The 23,290-nt window shown below is 36.8% G+C and overlaps 1 protein-coding gene across 1 annotated transcript in view; it reads right to left on the bottom strand.

Moving 5' to 3' along the window:
* Window positions 1-12,155: 12,155 nt before the first annotated feature.
* Window positions 12,156-23,290, bottom strand: part of LOC126972665 (uncharacterized) — a 73,105-nt gene continuing 61,970 nt past the window's right edge. The window contains exons 37-40 of the mRNA XM_050819546.1: window positions 19,538-19,747; window positions 17,336-17,496; window positions 15,847-15,987; window positions 12,156-14,590 (exon numbers count right to left, since the gene is read on the bottom strand). Coding sequence (XP_050675503.1) covers window positions 14,435-14,590; window positions 15,847-15,987; window positions 17,336-17,496; window positions 19,538-19,747 — 668 coding nt within the window. The 3' untranslated portion in view covers window positions 12,156-14,434. The remainder of the gene's footprint in view (window positions 14,591-15,846; window positions 15,988-17,335; window positions 17,497-19,537; window positions 19,748-23,290) is intronic.

Genomic DNA, 23,290 nt, shown 5'->3' with positions numbered 1-23,290 from the left:
AAAACAAATCCGCAATACAGTATTTATAAAATTGTTTACGCATTGAAAAAAAGATAAAAATGTCTGTTGTAATTTTGCACTTTATTTAAACTATTTTTTGTGACGAGTTAACTATATCCTCATTGTTGAGATTTAAGCCGAGTTTTCACAGTAATTTGAGGTGTTCATAATATAATATTATGTCGCCTTAGTCCTAAATTTTATGACAACAAGCGCTTTTTAGGTCATTTTTTTTTCGATTTCTCCGTAAATTATGATTGAGGTGTCATTCAATTTGGAATCTTATGTAGATAGTTTTTGAGAAAATGCTAAGGCCAGTCGCAAACTTGCAATAGTTATAAACAATTAAGTGAAAAAAGGGGGTTTGATTTTTCGCCAATGTCTCAAAAGTTAATAATTCAAAACAAGGAAAGAAAAGTCTCAACTCCCGGAACTGTAGGACTAATATTTATAATTTTCCCAGAGGGTTGAAAATACGCCTGAAAACGGGTACCTTCTCCGGCTTGCGCAAGCTTCGCCTCCTTTAATGAATAAATATTATTTAAACTTATTAAATATGAAAATTAAAAATTAAATAAATTAAGGCGCCTTCAGGATAAATCAATGAACAATAATCCGCGGTCAATTTTTTTTTAACATGAACATTGCAAGCGGTAATTGTTAAACTATTAATCTGAGAGTTCTTTCCTTTCGTGGAGCTATTTTTTCAAATTTCTCGAATTTTTCGTTTTGTTATAAACAATTTACTAAGGTGAAAAATTATAAAGCTTAATTAAATAACGGACTAATAACTTCAAGAAGTCGTCTTATAACTGTAAGAGAGGGATAAAGGAAAAATTAAAACAAACACTTTTTAATAACACTTTATTATTTGTAATTTTAAATCTCTATGTAAAATAAAAACACTTTACAAAAATAAACTTTAGGGTTTTAAGGAACATAATGGTTATTAAAAATTATTAATAATAAAGTAACATAAACGTATTTTTTTTTTGTAATTTAATAGAATACTACATAATACGTAAGAATGATACATAATATCACAAATATAAAATAATTATTTCAATAGATAAAATCTAATTTTCTTTTTTTTTTCAGTAGCAAACTTATTAATTACCGAATCAATATTAATTTCAACATTTAGGTGTATGTATAAAAGAGCTAAACTTGAAATTCTTTCTTGGCCCATTGTTGCTCTCAGCCAATTTTTTATTATTTTAAGTGTTGAGAAGCTACGTTCTGAAGACGCAACACTTACAGGCATTGTAGATAGATGGACCGACGATCTGGTCAAGATCACCGGAATACGTTGGATGAGGGCAGCGCAGGACCGATCGTCGTGGAAATTTTTGGGGGAGGCCAGGACTGGACAAAGGACTGGAGGCTGGACAAATCCAGCAGTGGACGTTTTCCAGCTGATGATGATGAGGAGCAAACGAGCGTTCGGGTCACTTGTTGTTAAGTGATCACCGCCGCCCACAATCTCTTGAAACACCAGAGGAATCACAGGAGCATTGCCAGCCTTAAAGGAAGGTGTACCCGCTTTTACAAAAAAGTCACTGTTTGGTGTGGATTTTGGGCTGGCGGCATCATCGGTCCATATTTCTTTGAAAACGACGTTGGTCAGGCCATCACCGTAAACGGAGAGCGCTATAGGTCGATGATTACCAACTTCTTTTGGCCTGAATTGGATGATATGGACACCAACGACATGTGGTTTCAACAGGACGGCGCTATGTGCCACACAGCTCATGCCACATTGGACATTCAGCATTAGCGGTTCGATGGCATGGTCATCTCACGTGGAGATGATGTGAACTGGCCACCGAGATCGTGCGATTTGACCCCATTAGACTATTTCTTGTAGGGTTTTCTTGAGTCGCAAGTCTATGCGAATAAGCCACAAACCACAGCGGCCCTCAAAGCCAACATAACTCATGCCATCGGTCAAATTCAGCCTGATGTATGCATCAGCGTCATGGAAAATTGGGCATTTCGGATGCGCGCCACCCAGAGAAGCCGGGGCGGACATTTGAACGATGTTATATTCCACACATAATGGTATCGATAGGCCTTTCAAACGAATAAAAATTGTTGATGATATCTAACACAAATTTTGTTTAATTTAAATTTGAAGATAGGAGATAAGATAAGATATAAGCCCTTAATGAAAGACCCTTTATAAGATGTTAAGTATCATTTGCGAAGTAATTTCACTAGCGACGGCGCCCTTCAGACCGAAACACAATAATGCATACACATTACTGCTTCACGGCAGAAATAGGTGCTGTTGTGGTACCCATTATCTAGCCAGTAACCTGTGCAAAGGAGCCTCCCACTGGTGGTCCTTTATATTGGGAATTGTTCCAAAGAGCTGTTTGAACACCTTCGCAGGACATGCCACAAACTTGGATATCATCTCCACCATCTGAACTTTCTGCCACGTACAAATCAAAGCATGAAACGAACTACCATGCCCGCTGTTTTAAAGCATGCCCAGCACTAATTTTTTCAGACAGAATGCTAGCACCTATTTATTCCTTATAGTATTTTCTTTTATTAATGCGAGTGTAACACATTTAAATAAAACACTTTTACAAATTTCAAGATTCTCTTCTATTTCAAGATTTTCAAAAGATGGTCTAAAATTATCTCACACCTGGGATCCAATAATCTCTAAATTAAAACCCATAACTACACATACCAAAAAAGAAGAGGACACTGACTGTAATTTTTGCCAAAAACTATCTGTGTACAACAAATACCACCTCCGAGGAAATAAATGGCGCTAAACTTCATAATGACAACTATGACAAATACTATCTTTGACTCATTTCATCTGCAGTCCCCCTGAAAACGAGATCTGGAAAGGTCTTGAAACGTCGGCTTAACTAAAATAAAATGTAACTTTTACGCAAAAATTACTTACGTAATGAATACGCGTTTTAATCCTTTATAAGTGTTTTATTTATTTCAGATAGTTTGAGTCTTGGGTCTGCTACAACGATATCGTGAAATTTACCTGATACTCCTGGAGTCGGGACAGTTTTTGGCCGGCAATTGTTTACGGTTGATCAAAAATCTGTCCTCCCTTCAATACTTTCATATTCAAATGCTTAATTATGGCTCTAAACTCTATTTTATAAATCTATTTATTATGTAGAGTACCTACCACAATTTTGTATGTATATGTTTTTTTTTTGAAGAGATGTCATTCGGTCTGCTCGACTTACATACCTCCAACGAAAACAGAGTTCACCGAACAGTTTTCTATCTATACTTCAGGCAGAGCTCTGACACCGTGGCATGGTCGGTGGTGTTTTTCGTAGTCGTCAAGAGTCGAGGTGGAGGAAAAGAGACTGCACAATAGATCGGCTTTCTCTTTTGCCGTATGGGCCAGGGTGTCATTCCTCACGTTACCAAGTTCAAGTTACCAAGAGCAGCTTTCAACAACGACCAGAACTTGCATGTTCCGGTCGAGTAACTGGAAAGCTGCTCGCCGATTTTGACGACGTGCTTCGATTGCACACGGGCGATTACGCTTAAAAAACCTGATTGGTTCTCTAAACCCGACCCGGTAGTACCGCCATATAATGATGAGGCCTAGGTTCTATTAGTTTTTCCCACATTTCTACAGAAATTGAATACCATTCATGCATATATCTATTGACGCCAACAAACTTCTCTAATCGTGACACAGTTTCTTAACTTCATTCACATCAAACATTTTCGGTTCGATTAAGCGGATTATATAATTTGCCTGGTGTAAAACGGTCACAGTTTGTTGTCTCAGAAATTATTTTCTTCTCTACCCGCAATGGTTTTGGCATCTTTGTCATGACGCAATGTCGAAATATGATCCATATAATTACTTATTCTTTGTGATAAGGTCTCCATTTATTTCGAAATTTCATATTTCCTGCTATAAAACTTATTACATGTGTAAGGTCCGCGTCCAACCCAAAATTTAAGTGTTTTCTCCGCCATGCTTAAAATAATTGAAGTTGGGCTTTAAAGTTTTATTTCGAGGACAGTATTTCCACCCGACCTTCTCTTGTTTATCGTTGTTTCGTATAAACTTAAATTTACAATTTCTAACTCTCATGCTATGGCTCAATGACGTTCCGCTACTTTTCTCATGATGCCGGACGTTTATGAGACTACCTAGAGGCCTTGTTCTGAGAAAAGCTGGTAAGAAACTCAGTAAGCTTTATCTACCCCTTAGAGTTTTCATAGTATCCACATTTTTATCATTTATATATTCCTGAACTTTATTCATTAAAATTTAAATAAGCTTAAATTTATATAACAGAAGTTTATTTACAATATGTGGGACTTTATTATATATTTGATATTTATATATTTACATGTTTGAGTGATAATTCTTATACAGTCTGAAAGTTGGAACAGTAAGTCTATTTCTACCTCTTGTATTTATATTGTGTTAATCAATATTTACAAAAATATACGTAAATTTTTAGGAACATACATAAAGTTGTAATATATATTTGCAAGCAACTGCCAAAATGAATGAATGAATGAATAAAAACTTTATTAATAACAAACACAAACCACACAGAATAATACAACTAAAAAAGACTTAGAGGTAAAAAAATAATAATTAAAAACTTATACTTAGCATAAAAATATACAAATGATAAAAAAAAATGAAACAAAATATTGATTTCATTAAAATATAAATCTCTAAACGAATCACGGGGTCTAAATTTATAAATGGCGCGTACGTTTTTATTTTGTTATACAAAATTGTCCTCAATATCAGCTGCTGACCCCCACAGTAATATGAAATAACACTATGAAAGTCACTGAAAAAATATCTAAAAGTCTAGCCGTCTCAAAATCAGACATAAATCAGCAGTAATTTTTTTACAGCAAAATCAGCCGAGCGAAGTCTTCCTGGTAGAGTAGTTATATGAAGATTCCATTGCAAACGTGAACCCAAAAAATACTGATAAGTCAATATATTTGATTCATCATAAAAGCCGGAAGACGTCCACTGCTGGACAAAGGCCTCTCTCATAGTCCTCCACGACGATCGGTCCTTCGCTGCCCTCATCCAACCTATTCCGGAGATCTTGACCAGATCTTCTGAGGGGCTCACCAACACTACGTCTTCCGGTACGTGGTTGCCATTCGAGGACTTTGCTACCCCAACGGCAACGGCGTCGAGCTATGCGCCCGGCATACTGTCACCTAATTTTCTCAATCATTTGGACTATGTCGGACGCCGCTTTGGTTTTCCTACGGATCACCACATTTCTGATTCATTCTCGCAGGGAAATTTCAAGCATAGCATTCTCCATTGCTCTCTGATAAACCGTGAGCTTTCTCATGGGGCCTATAGTTAGCGACCACGCCTGCGTACCTACCGTAAGTCATCACTGGTTAAAAACCTTCGTCTTTAGACACTGGTATTTGGGAGGAGAAGATTTTAGGGAGCTTCCTGAACGCTGTTCATCAGAGTTAGATTCGACGTGTGACCTCTTTTGCGAAATTGGACCTGCTTAACTGGATTGTTTGTCCAAGATAGGCGTACTCCACAACAATTTCGAGAGTAGTTCCCAACTGTAATGGGAGTAGGTGCGACATGGACATTAGACATGATCTTCATCTTGAGACCTACTCCTAAGGAAGCTGTATTGAGGCCATCGAGCATATGGCTTATGGCTTTCATGGTCTCACCCATTATTACGATATGGTCTGTGAACCGCCTTGTCTGACTGCTTGACATTTGGTATGAAAATTTAATATATTTTTTATTATGGTTTTATTTGAATTTAATAAGAAGTTATTATTAGTAAACTAACACACTACTTTGGAATGGGCATTATTCACATCGAAAAAATATTTGCATTTATATTTTGTTTGAAAATTATCTGTAAATAATACCATCACCTAATAGTGCCATCAAATAAAACTGTCTCACAATTTTGTTTACATAGAAAAAATAAATCAGAAAAAGCAATGGACCTAATATCGAACCCTGCGGCACACTCTCATTACGAGGTCTACTTATTAATATTATCACTGTGATTATTTTACTCGATATAAAAACTCACCTAAAACTATTGCGTGACGTTTTCTATCGTTTTACTTTTATACAATTTAAAATATATATTTTGAAGTTTTAAGTTGCATATAGTATTTGAACTTAACAAATTTCGCAAATACATCACAAATTGAAAAATAACGTAGCTTCCGCTTACCAAAGTGAAATAATTATAAATTACTAGTACATAGGCTGCACTAAAAGTATCGGGAATGGAATATTTCCACTGTTCCTGTCATATTAAAATCTTTTTAATTGAAAACTCCTTGGTTTTAAAAATCGAACACCATTTATTTATTTAAAAAAAGATTCTCGGTCTTGTCAAACTTGTTTAGTCGTTGAGAAAATGGAATTGACTCGAGAAAATTCTAGAGCGATCATTTATTATGACTTTCGAAGTGGTATAACACAAAAACTGTGTGTTGACCGGATGATTTCTGCATTTTGTGATGAAGCCTTATCCAAAACCACAATTTATCGCTGGTTTGCTGAATTTCAACGTGGACGTGTCAAGCTCAGTGATGATCCCCGTCAAGGACGTCCAAAAACTGCAGTTACCAAAGAAAACGTTGAACATGTGAAATTCAGGCAACTTTAGACATTGGCATGAGTCAAATACAAATAATCTTGCATGAACAATTAGATGTAAAAAAAATTGTTTTCCCGATGGATACCGCAATTGCTATGTGAAGAGCAAAATGAGGCTCGCGTTACTTGGAGCGTCAGAACTCTCGAAGGGTTCCACGTAGGATCCTCAAATGCTGTACACAACATCGTATCAGGTGATGAATCCTGGATATCCGCGTACGAACCCGAAACAAAAAACCAGTCACGAGTTTGGGTGTTCGAAAATGAGTTAAAGCCAACCAAAATTGCTCGTTCACGGAGTGTTGCAAAAAAAATTGTGGCCACGTTTTTCTCCAAAATTGGCCATGTTGCGACTATTCCTCTTGAGGGACAAAGAACGGTTAATACAGAATGGTGTGCTAGCATTTGTTTGCCACAGGTCGTTTCTGAACCCCGTAAAGAGAAACTGCAACCGCCGCATCATCCTCCATCACAATGCGAGTTCTCACACCGCGCACAGAACAAAAGAGTTTTTTAGAGCAAGAGAACATAGAATTATTAGACCATCCGCCGTACAGTCCCGACCTAAGCCCTAATGATTTTTATACTTTCCCTAAAATAAAGAATAAATTGCGTGGTCAGAGACTTTCATCACCCGAAGAAGCTGTGGACGCCTACAAAAACGGAAATTTTGGAGACCCCAACTTCCGAATGGAATGGTTGCTTCAATGAGTGGTTCCATCGTATGGAAAAATGAGTCAAATTTCGCGGAGAATATTTCGAAAAGCAATAAATACATTTTTAAAAAGTAATGTTGTCACTTCCTTGATTCCCGAAATTTTCAGTGCCGCCCTCGTAGTACGCTCATACCGTTTGAATCAATATTGAATGTATGCCCGTAACGTATAAATATAATCATGGGAAGTGCGAAATAAAATAAAGATTTTTATGGAAAACTTTATTAGGCAACAAGCATATCAATAACATTCCTCTTTATACAAGTTCTTATCAAACAATAAATATACTAATTAGTATCACTAAATTCCGATATATTGTTACTTTACAATTAAGACCTAGCGCACACTACAAGTAAATATCCATAATATTTGAAGTAATGAACAAATCTTACGCAACTATAAACAAACTTTTTACAGAGATAACTCGTGATATAACATAATCAAATTTCACGCCGTTTAAATATAATATTATAACATTTACTTGGGAAATTCATGTGACGCCAACTTAATAAAATATATTAAAATTAACTATAGGTACAAAAAAGTTCGTTAATATTTACCTACATACCTAATTCAATAACTTAAATGCAAAACAGTACATATTTTTATTTTACTATAGGTATGATTTATTAAATTAGAAAAATAATATTTTATTGAACAAATCACACATTGAAAATATTATACATAACATAATTAACTCGGTATAGTTTCTCTGTGGCGAATTTTCGACCTACCCGCTTTGTGATTTCAAATCGACATTGTATTAATTGTTTGTGATAATAAAAAAAAAACAGTCAACTCAAGGTTATGGATCGATTCCAATATTCTATCCTCACACATACAATTTATGCACAAATATATTTTTTAATTACCATAGAAGTGTTGTTGGATTTTAAGGTATTTTGATTTATACACATTTTACTAAAGGAGTTTATCACTACACCGTCGTATATCATGACCGTGCTATCAACGTATCAGGTACGGAAACAAGCACCACACGGTTCTACGCCCACTAGAACGTATCAACAGCGTATCATAACCGTTCACAACATAAAGGAGAGCAGCGTCCTCCTCCTGCCGGAGCCGTCTGCGGCCTTTCGGTTCGTTCCAGTAATCGTATTTAGGTATGTAACACCAACAACGATCATCTGTCAAGATGGATACTCCTAAGAAGAAGCCATTGTACTGTTTTGTCTCTGAAGTTTGACAGTACCGGACGAATCAGTTCAATATATTTAGTGATTTTTAATCAAATTAGTATCTTTTTACTCTAAACAATTGCGTGAACATCTTATAGCAAGTTTTTGTAAGAACCCTAGCATAATTTTAGCGACTAGACGTCGATACAGTTTTGAAGATATTTAGCAGCAAAAAAGAGAGTTGATACACTATTAGTGTTATGCCTCCTCTCCACAATCGGCGATGATCGTGTGTCATCGGCAAGTTAATCGTTGATCATCGTGTAAGCATCCACACGATCGTCCGTGATCATTTATTGAGTGGCAGCTTCAAGATGGACCTGGAGTTTATAGCTGGTGGTACCATTAATTTAAATTCAGTATACAATATTTATGTTTCGTATTGCATATTTCTGGGCAGTTCTGATAAAGTTCTATGAATTTAAATGTTTCTTAATTTGACCACCATGTTGTCATTGTATCGTACTCGCGCTATGTAAATAAGGTCTACCACAGATGACACACTTTTTGTGCTATCAAGTCTGCAGCACACAAAAAGTCTGCATTACGCGCAAAATGTCTATGGCAGATCTCAGAGCACAGAAATTCTAAACGTTAAACATAATAATAAATAAACAAATAAAAAATAAATGATGTTATATTTTTTGGCGCACTTTTGTTACGGCGCGGTGCGGCGCGGTCTGCCAGATCTACGAAGATATTTTGTGTGTCAGACTTTTTGCGCGTCTTATGCGGTACTGCATATAATTATATATGTTTTATTATCACAAACTAAAAACTGTGTCACGGATAGTCTATCGTCTGCGATAGGCCTGAAAGGTAATCAAAACAACGGCGCGACGACAGCGACTTAGCGAACTTCGCTCACTGTCCAGTGTCCTCCAGTGAATGAATGACCGGCGATCGTGTGGGCACGCGTACGCAACTACATGCGAATTCCCTTTGATGCGTGCCCGAAAAACCGACTAGTCACGGATCGTCGCGATCACTAAGACGATTAAAGACGATGATCGACGACTAGAAGCAAATAAGCCATCTTTGCCTTTTATCGCCGATTGTGAAGAGGCGCCATTACACGAGGCATAATGGGCAGACTTGATAAGCAATTGCGTTAGAGAGATGCATTTTCGTTTTCGAATGTTTCTCGTAATGGTTAGTTAGCGGTACGCTTTTTTGTTAAATAATTATTTTTATCTTTAACTAGCTGACCCGGCAAACGTTGTTTTGCCATATAAAGTATAATTCACGCGATAGTTTTATAAGTAATAAAATATTGCCTATATTATAGCCTGTACATCATTTTGTTCTATTGTCAATAGTTTTGCAGCGCACGCAAAAATAGGTTTTCGATTTTACACCTTGTGTTACAAAATAGCAATTTTATTACGGATCCCTAATATTGAAAAAAAAACATAGCCTTCCTCGATAAATGGACTACCCAACACTGAAAGAATCATTCAAATCGGACCAGTAGTACCAGAGATTAGCGCGTTCAAACAAACAAACAAACAAACGCTGCAGCTTTATAATATTAGTATAGATTTATGAATAAGTAATTATAGTTGAGTATGTCAGTATTACAATTGATACTTCTGTTTCAAATTGATTTTATTTATTTATAAAAGAGAAATTAGTCAGTTTGTTGTCCATTCTTCTCAATCTAAGCAGCTACGAATCAACGGTGTTGAAAGAAATAAATTCACTTGCGTTCGCTCTAATAATAATCTGGGGTTCCTAATAAAAGTAAGTAAGGTTTTATAATTACATTTAAAATAATAAAACTTAAACTGTCTTATAAATAAACGCAGTGAAAAATTACTTCAAGTTTAAAATTACTCTCCCTGTCATGTAATTCTGTAGTGACAAAGGTAAGATAAATACAAAAAGTTTTAAGCTTCGAATAACTTTACACTGCGTTTATAAAGACAGAATATCTCTTTCTTGACAGCACAGAATAAACAGAGGCGAAATTTGTTGTTATACGTCAATTTGTACGCTTGAAAAATCATATAGAATATAAAAGAACACACAAAAGGCGTGGCTTTATAAATTGAGTTATGGCAACATCTTTATGAAATATGAATACCGAGTGATATTTCCTTCCACTTGACTTTAGGTATACGTCAACATTTCTGGCGTTATTCCAAGCTTGATTATGATTACTGGTTGGTTGTAAATAACATTTATATTGCTATACCTACTTACAAGCGACCAACGCTGCTCGCGCACGAGGTTCCAGACACGAGAAATATGTCTATTCTCTACTATCGTATTGGCCAAAGCCGCTCACCTCAATTAAAAAATATTCTTGGTGAGAGAGTGGAGATTAAGATCAAAATTATTTTCAAATAAACCAATATCATCATTATCTGGGTCTCTGTTTTGCTTTATTTTTGGGAAGTCAGCTTAAAGTCTATGTCAGCTTAATCGTAGAGGTCGCAAACTGAAACTTAGTATACAAATCCGACAGCAATAAGTGAAAAAAATCAGAACTGTCCGACATAGAATATTTCCTTGCCATTTAATTTCCAAAGTTTCGTTGTAACCGTTTAATTTTTGGAGTAGGAAATTGCCAAAAACTAATTACCTTATTTTTGTGTTTACTCAGCACTTTTAGTCGGAGCAGCAGTTGTACTAAGTGCATTGTGGTTATGATGGAGGCATTTTAAGAACACAAAATTGACATGTCAAGAGTACCTTAACTACAACGTCAACATAGGTATGAGAAACACAAACAACTCAAATGTTAAAACCTCAAAACCTAGCGCTGTCGGACTAAAGCGCAAATACCGACTTGTTAGATCTACAATTCCTAACCTTACTAGAAAACCAATGCACGGCCCTGGTTGTTTTAGAAATTTACATCTGAAAAAGGCCTTAGCTAATGTTTCCTCCTTATGTAATTAATATAATATTTATTAATTAAATTAATATTATTACAGATTTACTTACAGAATTATTAAATAAATTAAGTAAGGTTATCAATAAAAAGATGCATTTTCTTCGGTGTAATATATGTACCTAATTACAATGTTTAAGAACTTTCTGTATAATTTTTCTGATGGATTTAAGTTTTTAAACGAAATATATTTGGAAAAATACAGAAATATTAAATTGCTAAAACGTAGTGCTTAAACATGTTATTTTAGTATCACATAAACATTACATACTAAGTAACTAAAATATATTAATTATTTTCTTTATATAAATAAGTTTTTGTCAAGTATCACTGACTGAAGTCAAATACTACTGATAGTGTAATGCTCCTCGTTTGCTCACGAGTAAAACAACTAATCATTACTATGTAGTACTACACCCGGACACGTCTGCACGCAACCAATAGCCGATTAGAACTGGCCTCAACGTCACACGGTCTATGTCGTGACAGTGACAATAATAGTTAACATATACTCTGTTAAGACTAGATGTCAGTACACTACAGATAGCTTAGCCAGTATCTATGATATATATGCGGCGTGCATTTTGTGGCGTCATTATTTGCACGCCACAGATAAGTATATTACTATATTTGGTGTGAGGCCCCACTTACGTTACGTTGCTGTATTGTCATGTGTTGGATAACTTGTTATATCTTTTTCAATGTGAGCCATCGAGGATGGGATTGGGACTCAACTGATTGTAACGAAAGGATCCCGATCAATACCTGGTTATTAATAGCCAATCAATTATATTTTAACTTCGAGCTTGTTTGCATTGTTTAATTAATTTACTTTTATCCTCTTTTACCTTTTTGCAAAATTTTGTAGATCTATGCATATTCAGATAAATTAGTAAGTAAGTGTATTTCAGATTCACTTAAAATCAAAGAGGTAGTTGTCAGCCAAGGTAGGTTTGTCTCTACCTACATACATAGTTATAGGTGAGATTTGCTTGAGTCGCATGCGCGAGGTGAGGTCGAGGTGATAGGCGAGAGCGGAGCCGCGGCGGGAGGACACCGATTCCATAAATAACAACATTCGTAATAATTCTAGTTTTTATAGAAATACGCAATTACTTTTATACTTTTTAGTGCATATTATATCTATTATTTTGGTTTACTTATTTTGAACTTGGTTGATTTTTTTAAAGGCTGTCATAGTTCCCAGGTGTATAATGAATAAATAGTATAATTGTTTTCCGTTACAAAAATTCACACAAAAGAGATCTCTGCATATCAAGTTTGTAATAGACTTTAATAAAGCCTTCTATTCGCATATTAATACAAATTAAATTATGTTTTTTTTAATGTATAAATGTATTTTATATATTTGACGACCTATAGCTCAGTGGTTAGTGACCCTTCCTACTGAGCTAGAGGTCCCGGGTTGGAATTCCGGTTGGTAGAATCATTTATATGATGAATATGAATGTTTGTTTCCGAGTCATGGATGTTTATTTGTATGTGTGTATGTTTAAGTAAGTATATTGTTTTACATATCGTTGTCTTGCACCCATAGTACAGACTATGCCTAGTATTGGGGCAAGATAATATGTGTAAGAGTGTGTCAATATTAAATATACATTTTCTTTCAAATATATTATGCAATCTAAATTATCTAAGCACACGATACAAAAATATTTATACGCTATGGCCTAGAGGTTTATACATTGTTTATACATATGTTTCAGTTACATTTGATAAATACAGCGCTCATTATCCTTCAAAGTGCATACATACTCACGCATTTTCATCGAAATAATTCAATACACGAGCAGATAGCCCACCCGAAATTATCGTTTGCTCATAACAATATAATTTGTGACGTAACCCACCACACTTGTCAGGTCTTAACGAAATTACACTTATGCGGCTTTTTCTGACAGCTTCTTAGCTCGTTTTCAATAACCTATCTATCCTTAGTTTAACTCACTAGAGGTAGACAAATCTATCCTCTTACGCTTACTTATATATCAATAACCTATTGACAGATAGCATTAGACTATAACTATATTGGACATAACTATGGATAGATAAGATCTTGTCATTAAACGGTGACAGCAATGTATCCGTAAGTTAAACTAAGGTTATTGAAAACGGCCGTAAATTTATGTTGAGACAGCCTGATAGATTATGATTTTCGTATAACAATGTCAACCACAATATTATATAAAGGATGTTTAAAGGTAATAAAAAGAATGGGAAACAATAAAATAAAACAGTGCTGTCTAGGGACACTTATTAAATTACAGAGTTATTTGTACGTCGACATATTCCCGACAGTAGGAGCTAACAACGAACGAACAAATCTTAGCCCTTTAATGTATGGTGAAAGTTACCATAAACCGTGTGAGATATTCACTATTTAACAGCTTATTGAATGCCAAATTACTAGATATTTGTTACAAAAGTTAATGGACGATACGGACAATTGGAGATTGAACAACATACCAAGATTTATAAATCATTCGTCATAAGGACGGTAGGCTTAATTAAACCCGTTGGGTAACAGCGCCAGGGGCGTCTAGCTCGGTTTATTTTTAATGAAAATAAGGGACGAGACGAGCAGGACGTTCAGCTAATTGTTATTGATACGCCCTGCCCATTACAATGCAGTGCCGCTCAGGATTCTTGAAAAAGCCTAAAAATTCTGAGCGGCACTACAACTGCGCTCGTCACCTTGAGACATAAGACGTTAAGTCTCATTTGCCCAGTAATTTCACTAGCTACGGCGCACTTCAGACCGAAACACAGTAATGCTTACACATTACTGCTTCACGGCAGAAATAGGCGCTCTTGTGGTACCCATAATCTATCTGGCATTTTGTGCAAAGGAGCCTCCCATCGGTGGGGCAGGTTCGAGTAGAAACTTAAATAATGTTACAAAACTATTAAATCAACCTTTTAACCTGGTAAGAAAACATCATGCGTTGATGATGAAAACGAAACCGGCGTGAATAGCGACGGCCAGCTTGTTGTGGTGCTTGGAGGAGGGGCAGTAGGACATCGAGGTGACGTCACACAGAGGGAACAACTCCGGGCCGAGGGTACTTCTGTTCGGGGGCTTATACAGCTCGGACTGCAAACATGATGAATATATTACTAATTAACTTATTTATTAATACGGCTTTACTCACGTTTTATCGGTGTGAGCACGCCCTAAACTCCGACACGTCACATTATATTAGGTTCGATAGGGTGAAAGTGTTGGCTGGCATTAAAAACTTTGTGTCTCGCAAGTTGCTGGAAGACATGGAAATTGACCGTCGACCTAATTTTAATAGAGACAAGGCTTGGGCTCTGCCACCAACTTGGAAACCTGTGTTACAAAACGCGTCTCGCAATAAGACCCATAGTGCCGATGATCACGTAGTGGACATGCACCCGTGGACACCAATAGTGATACAATGTCAGTGATACCGTGCTAGTCATCACCACCGCCGCCTCCCTCGCCCTGTCCAGCCGCGCACTACGAGCACAAGTCCGCTGTAAGAGGTGGGACGTTATCGCGAACCAACAACACTCACCCTGATGAAGGACCTCCGAATGGTCCGAAACTAGTCGGTATCCAGTGATAAAACGTGAGTAAAGCCGTATTAGTAAAAAAGTTAATTATTGCTCACGATTGTTTTAATAATTTAATATTACTAATTATGGCGATTTACGCAAGTGTGTTGAAATAGTTATTTATGCAACTGTTGTGTCATAGTATTTATCTACACCCATGCTTTAAATCCTCTATTAAAGATTCTGAAACTGTAAGCTTATTACCAACATTAAAACACCCAATGTCGTAATAACCATTACATCATCCAAACGAGTGTTGTAATATTATACTGAATTTCATAACAACACTCCTTGGTTTTTTTTTCGATCCCTTCATACGCAAAGAGTATCAACAAACAGCAACATTCTTATTGCTCGATGCGTGGTATCTGTATGAATTTCAAAAAGAGAACATTTTCGTTTATACGCGTTCCACACTACCAGAAAGTGGCGCGCCGTAAAAAAAAAATAGGTTATTCGAAACCCCGCCATTTTTCTTGAAAAAATGAGCGAAAAAAAAAACAATGTGTTATGAAATTCAGTACAACATTACAACACTCGTTTGGATGATGTAATGGTTATTACGAAATTGGGTGTTTTAATGTTCGTAATAAGCTAACTGTTTCAGAATCTTTACTAGAGGATTTAACGCATGGCTGTAGATAAAAATATATACTAAACAAGTTACTAGTCGTAAATGATCGCCAAAGTTCACGCGATGACGGACATAAGTTACGTCTTTCACTTTACTTAGCACCAGTTAAATAAAAGCTTGGAAAATGAACCCACCTTCGGTATTTTTGATACCGGTCTGAACTCAACGCCGTGGTTTTCTATGAAATGTTCGTAACTGTACAGCTCCGGTCTAACGTTTTTACTTCGAACTTCGTTCCGTAGAGGTTTGGCTTCTATCCTTGCAATGGTTTGAATCTGCGAAGCAATTTTTTTTTAAATTAGATTTCACTTAGGTAAAAAGAAATTTGTTTGGTTGAAAGTCGGTTAAATACGGAATAAAATATCGATACGACATTTCATATATACCCGAATAATTAGTCGACGCTTTACAAAAATTCACTCCTTAGAGGGTGACGTATTACCTACGGAAGTGATACATAACAATGGTGATGAGACCAAAAGACCATGCCAAATTCGTGAAAGGAAACGCCATAAATGTCAATGCCATCATTTATCATCTTTGTTTGGGTGTGATTTGTATTTTGTGTCTCATTCCGTTACAAGTCCGGTTTTTTTAGTTGATCTTGTTTAGATTTCGTTCTCGTAAAGATTGAAGACTTATTTGATATGTATAGTTTTATTATTATATTCCATCTAATTAATGATAAGATCCGGACTAGAGTCTAAAAGTCCGGATTTGTCCAAACGTATGGTAACCCTAGTCCTAACAATCACTTTGAAACTTCAACTTAGATTTAATAAGAAACTGCATGTTTTGTGTTTGGTAATCAGTTATAAAACAGCAATTAAATGCGGCATCTCAACGATAACTCACGAACAAATCAACCGATATTGACTGGCGTGATGGCGATCGGCGTGGTTTAAATATGTTAAGAGCTGATTAGTTTTTGAAATCGGTCGGTAAAGCAGTTTAAGTCATTAAAAAAATATATTAAAATAAATCGGCGTGTTTTTGAGATTTCATAAAGTCTACCTGTCCGAATCGGTCCGAATTGTATTCAAAATCTTAGATTAGCCAAGCCCTTTCGAATGGTGCCAACCAGTAATAAGAGGTTTACATACATCCATACATACACACACACACACACACATATACATATATATATATATAAATACATACAGACGTACGGACACCATAACGGGAATAGTCAGGCACGCTTCCTAGGACCTTAAAACGTCGAGATCTGATGAAAACTCGACTCAATATGTATAGATGTATATATAGAAGAGTTAGAGATTATTTAATATGACTGTAATTATTATTAATGATTGTTTAATAAGACCTGTATAACCACTGGACAGGCTATTCCATAATATGTTGGACAGCAAATTGTGCCTATTTGAAGCGCCACACGCGAGCGTCCAGAGAACTAGTTTTGAGTTCGTTTTCCGTGTTATTTATATTATTTATATATTATGTGCTGAGGTTGTCATCACTAGTTTTAGTACCGCAGACTCTCGCTACATGGCCAACAGCGCCAAAATGGCGAGTATCAAACAGGCACAAAAGCACTTTGACAGCCGCCAGTCCAGTGGTATATAGTAGAGGTCAGTGGGTATAAAGCAATGAAGCGGGTCTTACAGGAGTCTTATCGTTGAACGCCGGATGAACAGCCAGCGTCTTGATGGTGGTGAAGGTGACGGCTGCCACGCTGCAGCAGCGGGAGCAGGTCGCCAGCGTGTTGATGGGGCCGAGCCTGCGTCCGTTGCCCCACCAGTCCACCTCGTTCACAGCCTGGTGAACTGCACATACAATATCATCATTTCAGCCCGAAGACGGCCACTGCTGGACAAAGGCCTTACCGTTTGCAAAACTGACTGCTGATGTCACACAGTAGTTACAAGGTAATAAGTTAGAAGCATAAAATCGTCGTTTTCACTTCATTTTTTATGGAAAATGAGGACAAACAAGCGTACGAGTCACCTGCTGTTAAGTGATCACCACCGCCCACATTCTATTGCCAGAGAAATCACAGAACCGTTGCCGGCCTTTAAGGGAAGAGGGTGGTGAAACCTTCTAGAAGGCCTGAACTAAAGAAAGCAGTAGTAAATTCAAATATCCACAAACAAATTTTCCCTAATCATAATTAACTAGGTAAAAAGCTATCTCAAATTAAACTATAATACTAAAAATGACTGTCTGTAATTTAAAGTCTTGGAAAAATTGTTCAGCCATTTGGGAGATTAAACAAACGGGAAGGCAGGCAGACGCCATGTTTTTATTTTGTGTTCTGGTAAAGGCGTTGGGTAAACATTTGTATGCACTAATATATACTTATAAATTAAAAACAGCCACTTTTTTCAATATAATTTACAAGTAAAATATTATTTTATCAAAATCAAAATTTCTTTATTTGTACACAGTCATTTACAATCATATATGAAACTCTCTTGGTAGATTTAAATAATCTGTGTTAGGAGAGAATCGCTCATTGCAAGTTATACAAAACAAAATAAATAACTTAAAATTATGTAGTTATTGTCTCTAGTGACTTGGATTATAAACAAACAAAAGTTAAAACAGTTATCTAGCCGGCCTGGCAGCCTGGATCAGGTCATATTAGTATCATGTCGCTTTTAGCCGCAGGTACAGTGTCACCAACTTAACTGTGAACTGACGGGTGTCGCCATTGTCGTTTCAGTGTTGCTAATTAATTCCAATGTTGTGCAAAGTCGGGGCATATTTAACGCTTAAAATTCAGAAATCTCGCTATAAAACACAAGGAACACTCGAAAGTATTAGACACTGACAGTAGAATGACATTTCAACATGGCGACTGTAGTTCCAATTTTTGCCACTTCACAGATAAGTTGGTATTAAATCTACGTGACTGACGTACTAGTGTGACCTACACTAAGTTTTGCGTAACTTAAAAAACCAACATGTTATAACCAAAATATTATGTCTATTGCTTTTCAAAATACTCTCCTTTATATTTTAAACATTTTTTCGTGCGATCGAACCATTATTTAAAAAAGGAAGACCACAGATCTGAAGGCATTCGAAATTCAAATAGTTCTGATTAGCTAGAAGTGTAAAACTTTTAGTGTCCGGCTAACTTTAGTGGGTACAGAGTAGTGTTTACCAGTCCTTTGCACAGGATGCCCATAATCTATGGATACCACAACGGCGCCTATTTCTGCCGTGAAGCAGTAATGTGTAAGCATTACTGTGTTTCGGTCTAGAGGGCGCCGTAGCAAGTGAAATTACTGGATATATATATGGATAGATATATAATGAGACCTAACATCTTATGTGTCAAGGTGACTAGCGCAGTTGTAGTGCAGCTCAGTATTTTTGAATCCTTAGCGGCACTGCATTGTAATGGGCAGGGCCACGGACTAGTAAAAAAATAAGGACTCCGTGTCACCTTACATAATAGTGTAGCACCAAAACAAGCCGATAAACGTGTAAAAACATAGCTCCACGCACACACTTACACTACTACAGGCCGATAGGCGGCCATTATGAGAATTATCATCGTCTGTGACAGATCAGTTTGCGTCTCTTTAAAATATTTTAAAAATGCCGTCGAGCGTTGGGAAAAAGTGTAGATACATAAAAGTATTTGTGGATATAAGATTATTTAAGGGAGAAAAAATTGTGTAACTGGTATACCCCGTAACCGCACACACACAAGCATAAAGGTGCTTTACTTGCTAATATCACGGCGCGGAGTCCTTCTTTGTTTACTAGTCCGTGGGGCAGGGCATATCAATTACCATCAACTGAACGTCTTGCTCATCTCGTCCCTTATTTTCATTAAAAAAAAGCCGTTCTCACCCAGGTCGCTCAGGCCGGCCAACAGCGGCGCGGGCCACAGCGGCGAGTAGGTCAGCTCAGCCGCCGTCACGGTAACGCCGCGCGCTAGGGCTCCGCCCTTGGCCCCGCCCCGTGACAGCCTCGCACACACGCCGGTCGGCGACGCACTACACACACTGCCCAGCTCACAACCATTCACGCCGTCCACTCGACCCGGAAAAGTACACACATCTGGAACAATGGATCAACACACCTCTTACGGCCGTTCCCAATATACTACCTAGGCTTTTTTTATATAAGAGGGGGCAAACGGGCAAGAGGCTCAGGGGATGGGGAGAGGTAAGGCAACCGCCAATGGACATCCGCAACATCAAGTATCAAGAGATGCGTTGCCGGCCTTTAAGTTGGGAGTATGCTCTTTTCTTGAAGGTCCCTAAGTCGTAACGGTTCGGGAAAACCGCAGCCGGTAATTGATCACACAAAGTGGCTGTGCGAGGCAAGAAATTTCTAGCAAAACGCTGTTATGGAATGCCAGGCGTCAACGTGATGCGGGTGGTACTTTGCACGTAATGTCCGGTGGTGGAATTTGGCCGCTGGAATCAACCCGAACAGTTCCTTTGAGCACTCCCCGTGATAAATACGGTAGAAGATGCAGAGAGACACCCACATCTCTGCGCAACGCCAAAGATTCGCCAAGATAAATTACTACCTTCTACTGTCAGTAATTAGCTGTCAATAATCTGAAGTTGTCCCAATATAACCGATAAGTCATTCTTATCGCCCTATATTAAGACGCATGAACTGCAATTTCCATACAAACTTATATCGCTGGTAAGCTATAGGTACGTCCTCCCATTGACAGACAGCGTTTATAAATGAGTTTTTTTTTTCTTTATTTATTTAGGGGCTTATATACGTATGTACATGTCAGCTAAATTATAATCTAAGTATATAAAATGAGTTACGGTCGAAAAGTTTATGGTAACACAAAAGCCAACGATAATTACGATTTTTTATCTCAAGTAGGCCACAACCGCAAATAGACTGAATATTGGGAACAGCCGTTAAAGACATAAACAAAAACATAAAGGAATTACATAAACTGCAGCATTGAAATATTTTGGGGCTTACATAATTTAAGATAAGATACTCTAGTCAGAGTTCTAGAATTCGAGTTCTTCTTCTAGAAACTTCTAAACTAAGTAGTTACTTAGTTTAGAAAATTAGCGCTCATGGTGATATTTGATTATTTATTAAATTTAAAAAAATTTAGCGCATCTCCCATTATTTAATTTTATAGTGAAAATAATGAAATAATGTGCTTAAGTTACACTTACATACAAATTTTAGATAACATATCATCCCAACGTTCAACAGTCAGATACGTTATCGACTAAGAGGTGATTTTTCAAGTGGACATAGCAGGCCAAAACTTTAACTGTTAATTAGTAAAAGCTCAAAAGTCTGATAATAGTCTAATAATAATTAAGTAAAACCCTATATTATAAATTTATAACTGCAATTACTTTTGAATGAATAAACCGATTTTCACGCAGTTTTCAGTCGATCGGTAAATCCGTTTAAAACTATTCCAAAAAAAACATTTATAATTTTTTTGAATTGTCCAAATTGTATTAAAAATCTCAGTTTAGTCAAGCCCTTTCGAATGGTAGCATACATACACACACAATGTCTGTAACATTATCGTGGTAATAGTCAGGGAAGCTTTCTAGGACCTTAAAACATCGAGATCTGATAAAAACTCGATTTTCGAGAAACAGAGTAAAACCAATAACATCCCGAATTTAAAAAAAAAATCTTCGCGGGAGTTATGTATCGGGCGTCGGGAATTAAGTTTTTAAAAAGCACTTTATTTAACAATATTTAATGTTACTCACAGAAAAATTGGAACAAGACTGAATAAACAATATTATAATTAAGCTAAAGAAATGTAAAAGACAATGGGTGCTCGATCAGCACTACGTCGAGGTACGGGGTGGCAACGTATGCAGGTTTAGCCGTGTTGGGCCTGCGTAACTCCTCCCTCCTTAAGCTGGAAGCTGACCCGGCAGCTTCCCACAGTGTCCTCACTGTGTTGTACAGCGGTGTCCTTGGCTGCATGCGACTTCCTCCAGCTAATGATCCTTGTGACTCCAACAGCAATCAGCAAGCCATATAGGATAAGGGTAGTCCAACTTGGTGTTGCCATCATGGTGGTCCAGTGTGGTTTCTCCGTGACAGATATGTCTTGGGCTGTCTCCAGAAGGTGCTGCAGGTTGTCCAGTTCTATATTTTCCAATTTTATATGATACTGTACTGGTACACTCTTTTCAATATTTCTAGGTAGTGGAACAACTTCATTAAATGTAATCTCTTTGCGGTTTGAGTTTAATGTTTTATTCAGTATCTCAACTTGGCATTCCTCTGTAAGGGTAAGTAGGAATGTACCTGAAGCCTTTTTGTATGTAGATTTTGCTAAACACTTGATGTGGATGACTGTTTCTTCTCTCAGGACAATTATCCAAGTATTGTCCTTGATCCTCTGCACTATACTTTTATTAATTTGCAATTTCGCGTATGTACAGTTTGACGTGCGGTGTTGAATTCGCGATATAATACAATCTTCTGATGCCCTCGTGGATGCTGTGTTGGACATCTCGCAGAGCTGCGTGTTTCCGTTGATTGTTCTGCATTTGCCTTCCAGGTATTCGTACTCATCGCTACCAAGTGCTAGGTATTTGGATTTTGGAATAATAGTTAGGTTTAACGAGTTAGGAATGGAGTACATGTGGATGAGGTCATATATATTAGAATCAATGGAAGGGATTTCTAAGATAAAAGTCAAAGAATGTTCCGTACTATATGATTTTACTTTTATAGATTTTTCGAACTCATGAATCTTATTTAGACTTATATCTGCTACTGGCAAAAACTTATGTTTTTTATGAATTAATGAAATTTCATTTAAAAGGTTGTATGGACTTATAATACTGGGGTGCATTACTCCTAATTGCGCAAACGTCATTGCGTCTTCTAAAATTTCTAGTCTATCTAAAATAATTTGTAAGCTAAAATCTATTTCTACGTATATCTCTAAGAAATGTAAATGGTTGGCAATCTTATCGCTAATCCGTGATTGATTTTGGATGGTTAGAAGCAATTTATTTTGATTTAAATTTATTTTCTCAATTTGATGGCTAAATTCTTTAATGGTATTTTCGGCAAGTATCAGGGATTTGCCCTGGGTGCTCGCGATATTATTTACTTTATTATGAATATTAGAAATTTCTGCTTCGAATTTAAGTGCATCATCGTTATCCAAATTTCCTGTGATTGATTTTACTATAGAGCCTAAACCATTTACAAGGCCTCTCTTCCTTCTATTAATGTGCGGAATAATAAAACTAATTTTCTTACTTATAAGAGATAAACTATGTGCTATTTGATCTTTGTACGATCTATGTATGTCTCCAATTGATGTATCTTTTTCGGCAGCTTTAACACTCTCGAATAAAGATAAAAGTTTAATTGATGTTAAATGTAGATACGTGACATTATAGACACATGCAAGATTAAAATAATCGACTTGTCGTAGTACTTGACCCTGTTTAAGCAAAAGGATTCCGTTCTCATCATTTATAGGGACAAGCGTTACGTCGGCGGTTGTTGTGAGCACGATTGCTCCTGAGATGAGGATCCTGAAACAAGATGAGGTCTTCGTAGAAGCTTGAAGTGTACTCTGATTGATTTTGAGTTAGGGTGGTTACCTATAAT

The sequence above is a fragment of the Leptidea sinapis genome, chromosome 27 (genome assembly GCF_905404315.1).
Source record: "Leptidea sinapis chromosome 27, ilLepSina1.1, whole genome shotgun sequence".
Taxonomy (NCBI): domain Eukaryota; kingdom Metazoa; phylum Arthropoda; class Insecta; order Lepidoptera; family Pieridae; genus Leptidea; species Leptidea sinapis.
Note: the sequence above shows the minus strand (reverse complement) of the source record. Positions and strands in the feature narration are given on the sequence as shown.